The sequence below is a fragment of the Medicago truncatula genome, chromosome 3 (genome assembly GCF_003473485.1).
Source record: "Medicago truncatula cultivar Jemalong A17 chromosome 3, MtrunA17r5.0-ANR, whole genome shotgun sequence".
NCBI lineage: Eukaryota > Viridiplantae > Streptophyta > Magnoliopsida > Fabales > Fabaceae > Medicago > Medicago truncatula.
In genome coordinates this window covers 18,259,640-18,269,560 of record NC_053044.1, presented here as the reverse complement: position 1 = coordinate 18,269,560, position 9,921 = coordinate 18,259,640, and the positions used below count along the sequence as shown (strand labels likewise).

The 9,921-nt window shown below is 35.5% G+C and overlaps 1 protein-coding gene across 1 annotated transcript; it reads right to left on the bottom strand.

Annotated features, from left to right (window-relative positions):
* Positions 1-6,527: 6,527 nt before the first annotated feature.
* LOC120579535 (uncharacterized) lies at positions 6,528-9,921 on the bottom strand. The gene is made up of 5 exons (XM_039831955.1): positions 9,006-9,921; positions 7,868-8,373; positions 7,380-7,800; positions 7,009-7,286; positions 6,528-6,533 (listed from the first exon to the last, which is right to left on the bottom strand). The coding sequence occupies exons 1-5, from the start codon at positions 9,919-9,921 to the stop codon at positions 6,528-6,530; spliced, it is 2,127 nt and encodes a 708-aa protein (XP_039687889.1).

Here is a 9,921-nt window from a genome sequence, read left to right as displayed (position 1 = left end):
TTCTCGAGCAAATCTTCTAACTGATTCTTCAACACAGCTAACTCGGAAGCAGACATACGATAAGTTTTCATCGACATCGGCTTCGTTCCAGGAACAAGATCAATAGAAAACTCAACTTCTCTCTCTGGAGGCACATCATGAATTTCATCTGGAAAAACATCAGGAAAATCGCATACCACCTGTAGCTTATCAATCACTGCCTGATTCTCAATAGATAAAGAAGCCATCAAAGAAAACATCAATATACCATCGCGTTCCAGTTGCTTCAGCTTCTTAGTAGACAAGAACTCTGCACCACTTTCCTCTTCGACAGAGGAGAAATACACTGACTTGCTAAAACAACTAATATGAACATGATTGTACTCTAACCAATTCATACCCAGAATTACATCCATACCGCTCAAAGGTAGACAAACTAAATCCATCTCAAAATCACGACCAAACATAGACAAAGGACATTTCAAACATACGAGAGAAGTAGTTACCGAACCCTTAGCTGGAGTTTCGACAACCATCTCTCCATTCATACCAGACATATGTAGACCCAAAGTAGAAGCACAATCGAAAGCAATAAAACAATGCGTGGCACCAGTATCAATAATAGCAACTAAAGGAGTATTATTAATATAACAAGTACCTCTGATCAAGCGATCCTCATTCTCTGTCTGTGTCCTAGCCAAAGCAAAAACTCTACCAGTAGTCGGCGCCCTCTTAGGCTGCTTGCACTGAGAACCAATGTGACCCTCTTCCTTGCAATTGAAGCACACAATATCACTATGCTTACAATCAGCTAATGTATGACCCTTCTTGCCACACCGGAAACATTTCTTTACCTCCTCTAGACAAACATTGCTCTTGTGGCCTTTCTCACCACAATTGAAACAGACAATCTCCGTAGGAGCATCCTTCTTCTTAGGCCGTCTATCATCGACCATTCTCTGTTTTCCCTTGTCAGCAGCGGAGTTATTTCAAGATCATAAATTGTCTTGGCACGTAGGCCCCATCATAATATCTCAAATAAAATTCAGTTAAACAACATAAACGTCATAAATGAACACGTAAAGGAAATGAAGCATGCATATCATAAACCCCATCCCGTTACGTATCAGAGCAACCTAGGACTCAGTGAGGCAAGGCCACTCACGACAGCACAACAACAACCTACGCTCGATCACCTGCAAGTTACTCATACGAAGAGCAACATTTCCAAGCAGAAGGGGTGAGATTTCACAAAACAATAATATTAATCAATATAATTCAACAAATCATAATTAACATTACAAATCTTCAACATGAGCATCTTAAAACATCAAAGCATCATAACATCATTCATCATTGACTCGACAATGCGACAAATGCAACTTAGACCTCTTATATGCATGTGGTTCCAATTCAGGGCATGAGCCCCCAACATTTTAGTATTAATATACTTTTAGGGCATGAGCCCCCAACATTATTTTGAGCAAATGCTCCATCGTGGTGAGTACAAAGCTCCAGGGCATGAGCCCCCAACAAATGTATGCTAATGCATGGACTCAATCATCTTATAACATTTTAATCATCATTTCATATACATCCAATAATTTGGAGTTCAACATCATCTTAATCATCTTGTATAGACTCATGCAACTTAGTTAAATAACAATGACAACATAATCAGATCACAACAATAGCATAATTTCATAATATCAATTCATTTCAACAACATCTTGATCATTCAATAATATTTCAAGTAATGCAATTAATCAATAAATCACATTATAATGAACTTAGCATTTCATAATAGCTTCACAGTTTATAGTTAACTTCTTATATAGGTATCACTACTACCTAAAGTTCCATTCCTAATCAATTCAAGCAACACAGATCACAACATTCTCACTTGCACTCAGTTCTGGAAGTGCTCGCGAGGCGAGAGCATTTGCTCGCCATGGCGAGTACAAGCCAGAATCCCAACTAAAGTTGTTCTAAGCTAAACCAGGTTCAATCTTGTTCTAAGTCATCATTTAATCTTTAATAAACATCTTTAGGCACTCAAAAGCATCTAAGGTTCAACTCAAAAGTCAAAATTACAGAACTTCACATGCTCTCTGGTCATGCTCGCTATGGCGAGTAAAGGTGTTCGATCTGGCGAGCTGCGACGCGCAACTCGTGTGGCGAGGGAAAATCGGTCGCGAGGCGAGCGATGAAGTTCATCGCTCGTGAGGCGAGAATCATCATTTGTAACGCCCACTTTTATTTAATTAATTATTTAATCGAGTTTAGACGATTATATTATATTTTTATAATATATGTGTGGATTTTGATGAATTATGACAATTTAGATGATTTTAGATGAGTTATGTGTTTTGTTGATTTGTGATGAGATTATGAGACTTATTTTGTTGTTAAATAAAATAAGATTTGAAAATAAAATAAAATATTTAGTTGAGGGCTGTTTTGAGATTTTAGAGAGTTTTGGGGGAGAAAGTGAGATAAGATAAGAAATTGGGAAAAGATATAAAAAAGGAAAGACCTAGGTTGTAGAAATTAGTACGTACAACTGTTTTTGGAGAAAAGGAGGAAAAGCCAAGAGAAGAGAGAATCACCTAGGGAAAGCTGCAATTTCTTCATACAAGGTAAGGGTGATACTAATGATTCAGTAATGTTAATTGTTATAATTCTGATGATTAATTAGCAAGAACTAGGATTGAATTGGAGAAACCGAAAACTAGGTCAAATCCCTAAAATTGATGATCAAACGGTAGAAATTGATTAGATTCATGTAGAAACTGTCCCTTGACCTTAGAATTTGTTTAGAATGAATTCTGGAATTGAAATTAGGCTTAGAACCATGAGATTAGATGGATTTTCGTAGAAAACTGCATTCTGCCCGACCCAACATTCACCGCTCGCCTTGGCGAACGATGATCCTCGCCTCGCGAGTGATGAAGTTCATCGCTCGCCACGCAAGCCACTTCCCTTCGCCTCGCGAGTTACAAGTCATAGCTCGCCACAACAAGCAACCCTACTCGCCATAGCGAGCATGACCAGAGAGCATGTTAATTTTCGTATTTTGGACTTTTGAGTTGAACCTTAGATGCTTTTGAGTACCTTTAGATGTTTACTAAAGATTAGAGGATGAATTAGAACAGGATTGAACCTGGAACAACCGTAGTTGGAAATCTGGCAAGTACTCGCCATGGCGAGCAGATGCTCTCGCCTCGTGAGCACTTCCAGAACTAAATGTAATTGAGAATGTTATGACCTGAGTTGCTTAGATTGGTTAGGAATGGAACCTTAGGTAGTAATGAAACCTATATAAGATGTTAACTGGAATCTGTGAAGTTGTTAAGAACTGTTAAGTTGTTTGTAATGCGATTTAACGAATAAATGCATTACTTGAATTATTCTTGAATGATCTAGATGTTGTTGAAATGAATTGTTGTTATGAAATTATGATGTTGCTGTGATCTGATTATGCTGCTGCTGTTATTTAACTAAGTTGCATGAGTCTATACATGATGATTAAGATGATGTTGAACTCCAAATTATTGGATGTATATGAGATGATGATTAAGATGTTTTAGATGATAGAGTCCATGCATTAGCATACTTTGTTGGGGGCTCATGCCCTAGAGCTTTGTCCTCACCACGAATTGAGCTTTGTCCTCACCACGATGCCTTAAAAGTATATTAATACTATGATGTTGAGGGCTCATGCCCTGATTGGTACCACATGCATATAAGAGGTTTATATTTGCATTGTCGCATTTGTCGAGTCAAAACATGTATGTTATTGATGATGATTGAATGATGTGATTACTTGATAATTGTTTATCAAAGATGCATTGATGTTTAAGATGTTTATGTTGTTAATTATGATTGTTGAATTATATTGATTAATATTATTGTTTTGTGAAATCTCATCCCTTCTGCTTGGAAATGTTGCTCTTCGTATGACTAACTTGCAGGTGATCGAGCTTAGTGTGCAGTTGCTGTTGTGAGTGGCCTTGCCTCACTGAGTCGTCTAGGTCGCTCTGATACGTAACGGGATGGGGTTTTGATATGCATGCTTCATTTCCTTTACGTGAATCATTTATGATATTTTATGATGTTAAATAACTATTTGAAATATTTGATGGGGTATACGTGCCAAAACGATTTATGAATTTTGAATTAACTCCGCTGCAATGTTTGAGATATTTATTTTGAAAGTTAAATTGTTATTTAACTGTTTTGCGATTATGTTTGAATGTGATATCCCGTTTATGATGCTTACTCTGATTATTTGTTAAGAAATTTTCATGTTGGGAGAACGGGATGTTACATCATTCGCTATGGTGAGCGATGAATGTCGCTTTGGGTAGAATGCAGTTTTTCTCAAAAATTTATCTTTTCTCAAGGTTTTAAGCCTAATTTCGATTCCATAATTCATCTTAATCATAATCTAAGGTCAAGGGACGTTTTAAGCATCAATCTAACAACCTAACATCATTGGATCATCAAAATCACCTATTAACCCTAATTTCAAAAACTTTCTAATTCGATCCTAACTTGTTAATTTGATCATCAGAATTACATCAATCAATAATACTGAATCATTAGTCTCACCCTTACCTTGTTAGATGAAAATCGCAGCTCTCCTCTTGGTCATCTCCCTTCTATGGCTTTTCCTCTTTTTCCAAAGTTTGATCGTACATACTAATTTTTTCTACAATCTAGGTCTTTCCTTTTTATATCTCCTCCTAAAATCTTATCTTATTTCACTTTCTCCCCCAAAACTCTCTAAAATCTCAAAACAGCCCCTAACTAAATATTTTATTTTATTTTCAAATCTTATTTTAATAATCAATAAAATAAGTCTTATCTTCTCATAAAAATCAACACATCATATAAATCATCTAAAATCATCCAAATCATCTAAATCGTCATAAATCATCATAATCCACACATATATTAAATATAATATAACTCGTCTAGGCTCGATTAAATAATTAATTAATTAAAAGTGGGAGTTACAAAACACGCACAAAGGAACCCAATTTATGAAAGAATACTCAACGGTAGTCACAACATCTCCGCAGCCACCGTCACGAGGAGAAGTTTCTCGACCTTGCTGAAATTGCAGTGCGAGAAAAAGAAAGAATACTCTTTAATCTTTGAGCAGCGATGACATGATTGAAGAAGGAAGAGAAGAATGGAACAACAGAAAAGCAGGAGAGAGAGAATCGATGAGAGAAGGAAAAAAAATAGAAAATAAAAAACATTAATGATTAAAATATTTGAATTACATGTTTAAGCTTCAGATTTATATGTTTTAAAAGAATACAAAATGGGTGTTTATGACCAAAACAAAAAGGTGCACTATGCAAAAATAGACCTTCATAAAATTGAGTGGGTCTATAACAAATATATCTCTATAACAAATATATTTCTATATCATATATATTTCTACACCAAATAAGAAATATATTTCTACACCAGATAACATATATATTTTTACACCAAATAACAAATATATTTCTACATCATATAACATATATATTTCTACACCAAATAACATATATATTTCTACAGCGAGTAATATATATATTTCTACACCAAGTAACATATATATTTCTATACCAAATAATATATATATTTCTACTAATAAATACCAACATATAAAATAACAAAATATCACTCATCAAAATAAATCGACTAAATTATAAAAAGACATCTAAACTCAATAAAATAAATAAATAATAAAATAGGGCGTTACACCATGGTTGCCCCCATGGAAGTTGACACATTGACATCCACTGAAGGGGAAAATGCATGTGTGGATTGTGTTTGCATAAGCCTAAGGGGGCGTATAATTAAAAAGTCCCCAATGTTAGATTCTCTTTACTATCCTAACCCCCTCTTCTATGCTCAATACTGACTTGAGCGTCAAAGTGTCTCGCAAAACAAATGGGGAAGTTATATCATTTAATAAGACACTTTTTTTAATAACTATGAGCCAATAGCATAGCCATAAATATATAGCAACTAGTATAGTGACCCGTGCCAGCACGGGGAAATAAAAAACTTTTTTGATCAAATGTATAGATTTTAAATTCGATATGAAAAAAATATCATCTTAATTTTGTATATATTTTGAAATATCAAAACATTGCATATAACGATAAAAATATTTGGATTATTATACTTGTACTAATTATTTGTAGTATAAGATGCACTCATTGTTAAACTTAGCATATGTAATTTTCTTGCAAAAATACGCCGACGTACTATGTAATAATATTTGTTGACAAAATGTATTTTATTAATCATAAAAACTAAAAAATATGTGTTTTTTTTATATAATAGTCATTGTCACATGCATACACGTAGTCGGTCAATGCAAACGTTTAATTTTTTACGGGTGTGTATAAATATATATAGTTTGGGCTACAGAAACGCCGATTGTTATTTGTTTTTAATTTTTACAAAACAAATGGTCTAATGTAAATATTGTATTTTAGGGTAACAACGATGTAAAAAAAAGAAGGTTCCGCGGATTGTTAAACCTGAAAAGTGCATGAATTAATAGTCAATGGCAGGAGGATCTGCTTATATAGAAATTGCATGTCTATAATGACCAGTACGCCTTACAAAGAAATTAAAAATAAAACGACTTCCAAACAATAGGCAACTTTAGTTTTCTAAATTATAGCAACAACAATTCTAAAACATAACCAATGATCATACTTTTTGAAAAACTTCACGATACACAACATTTGTGGTCTCCTTACAAACATTATTATCTTCATCCAGGATGAGCAGCTTCAGACCTTTTCTTGAAGTTACTCGAGAGACAGCGAGATAAAGTTATCCATGCGTGAACACAAACTTAAGAAGATAAACCCCCACTCGAGATAAAGATTGACCCTGACTTTTATTTATTGTCATTGTAAAACAAAGTGTCAATGGAAATTGCCTGCGCCTCAATTTGAAGGGTAGTCCTGGATCACTCGGAATAAGATTCATAATGGGAATGAATACCCTGGTACCTGCCATTTTTCCTGTAATTACGGTAGCAGCTATCGTGCTCTTCCCTAGATATGTAACTGTCAGCCTAGTACCATTACACAGTCCATTGGCCTGATCGATGTTTCTCATCAGCATAATTGGACATCCCACTTTTAGCTTCAACCTGTGATTTGGAATTCCAAAGCTCTTAATACCATTAAGAAATTCCGATGTGAACCACTCGCTTTGGACATCAGAATTTTCACCCAATCTACAAACAGAATCAGAGGTTAAATACTCTTTCTTTTCACCTGGAATCAGCGACATCATAAATTCATTAACATGCTCAACTGAATCAAGCGTTGGTGCGAGTATTCCCCTTTATTGGAAAAATAGCTGGTCACCAAGGTTATCATTTAGATCGGGATACACAAAGTTTATAAGTGACATCAACGGGTTTGTTGTGTCTGATATCAGCAAATCTTCAGGAATTTCTACCTTCATTTCATCATTCTCATCCGAAGCGTCGTTGCCGTCTCCAATTGAGAGTATCCACTTGCCAAAATTAGCAATTTCTTCCTGCTCTGCAGGTACCGAAGATGCACCCAATCTCATATTAATAGTAAGCCTCAACACATTACAATAAGCCCATATCTTTGACGAATTGATTGAGGCATCAACAATATCCGGCCTTGTTCCTCCTCGGACAACAGACAATATCTGCCTGAAATCACCACCTAAAACTACCTTCATTCCACCAAAAGGTTTAAGCGCGTTTAGGGGATCATGCTTGGACATGAATGATATCACGCAATGATCGGTCAGCTGCCTCAAAACACCATTAGTGCATCATTGGAGCCTTAACCCAAATTATCAACTTTGCAGCACGCACCTGGTCTGCCCTAAGACTATCCTTTTCCATCGTAAGCGATGATGCCTCGTTAATTTCAATAGAGACTGTCAGCGTCGAGTGCGCGGTTCTTCCACCTGGTAATAGAAGAGCCGCTATACCGCTGGATGCAACATTCAATACAATTAACCCCTTCGATCTAACAGCAGACGGCAATGTTTTCCATATAAAGGTTTTTCCAGTACCACCGTAACCATATAAGAAAAAGAAACCACCGTCGTCAGAACCAACAGACTCCATGATCTTGTCATGCACACATCTTTGTTCATCAGTCAGCATCAGTAACATATCATCGTGTGTCTTTTCCAGTTCATCTTTGTTGTAACTTAGCTCATCAACGATAAGCTTGTTTGTGAAAGTTGACATGTATGTTGCGTTTGGCCTGGGCATAGATTTGAAGTCAGTAAGCGACCGTCCGTTTTCCTGAAGCAACATTTCAATTTTAATCAAACACAGGTTCTTCAAGTCATCGTCACCGATACGCAGATCTGCATATTAAATGTAAAGTCATGAAATTATTATTAACACTTGAAGAAAAATGATAGTAAGAAAATATATGCAATGCAACGGAAAAAATGATATTAAAGTTACGGCTCAACTCTTAATCGAAAAAGCTTCTTTCAACTTAACTCAAACTAAAGAAATAAGCTTGTTTGTTAAGGATTTCCCAAGCCATTATTTACTTAACGCAAAAATAAATAGATATAGGAACTGCTACAAAATGATGTCATGAATGCTCACTAAAAACCTATAACGTGAAAAATTAGTCAATTAAAGAACAGAAAATGTGAACAAATTAATCAAAATATACATAGTGGAAAGCTATATATGACAGTTTTGTGGCGTTGACAGTAAATAAATATATTTATTTAATAGTGTATAAACAAATTAATAGTGTATTTGTTTATTATTTTCTTGAAAGAATATTGTATTTGTTTATTATCACTTCTTAAATAGATAAATATATTTATTGAGATAGACATACAATACTTTGAACAGGACTATGTTAACCAATTTTCTAAAATGTGCCTTTTTAGACAGAGAAAAAAAATGCAAAAATTAGATCGTAAACAAAACAAAAATGGTGCATAGATTTCGTAATAAGTACAATAAACATTACCCAGAATATTCAGACGCTTCCTACGTTCAAATAAGATATCATCGGGCAGTAACTGCCATGCCGCATCCCATACTATATCAGGGCTCGTTATTGTCCTAGTGGTTAAGAGATGCACAAACAACCAACGCAATTGATGGCCCGAACCTAACTCACCATTTTCCATGATACCATCTATAAACTCTCTGTCGTCATCAAGTAATCCTAAAGCAGAGCGTGCTTCCTGGAACGTGTCATAGGTATGTCCATTAATCGTTTTTATGCATTTATATCTCATGCAGCCCTTCTTAACGGTCAATAGTATCCTCATGTAGTACAACTCAACGGTCAATAGTATCCTCATGTAGTACAACTCCCATATACCAGGCGGCGTGTAATGAAGCCTTCCAATTTGATATCCTAGTTTACGTGGCTGCCATTGTTTGTCCTTCTTATCATAAGTAAATCTTGTTGGAAATTCAGCATACGTTAGATCGCGACCGCCTACATACTGACGATTTGCTTCAAACCACGCGAGAAACATGGTATATGCTTCCTTTTTATACATCACCACGTCCTCGATGTCATGATCACCATCATATAGTACTGATTGTTCATTATGCAAGTGAAACGTTAGTTTGAGAACATGAGGCCATTTATGGTGTATATCAAAAGAAAATATCCTCCAAACAGCCTCGCAAGGTGAAACATAATGACAATCGTAATACTGCTTTATTTCATCAACCGGCTTGGACTTATCACGATTGTCACCGTCAACAGACAACTGCATCAATGCCTTATCAGGGACTTTGTTCACGTATTTGAAAAGGTACTTGATGGAGTTGGATTTGTTACAACATTCCACATTTACATGACCTCCGTATCTAATGAGAAGATGTGGATTGTATGGGACGACATAGCGATTATCCAATAGGACCAT

Bases quoted from the DNA above. Each gene is read 5' to 3' on its own strand.
- LOC120579535 (XM_039831955.1), bottom strand. From the start codon at position 9,921: ATGGTCCTATTGGATAATCGCTATGTCGTCCCATACAATCCACATCTT. The intron at 8,374-9,005 runs GTAATGTTTATT...TTTAATATGCAG, and splicing joins GAAGCGTCTGAATATTCTGG to ATCTGCGTATCGGTGACGAT. The intron at 7,801-7,867 runs GTGCGTGCTGCA...GTTTTGAGGCAG, and splicing joins ATAGTCTTAGGGCAGACCAG to CTGACCGATCATTGCGTGAT.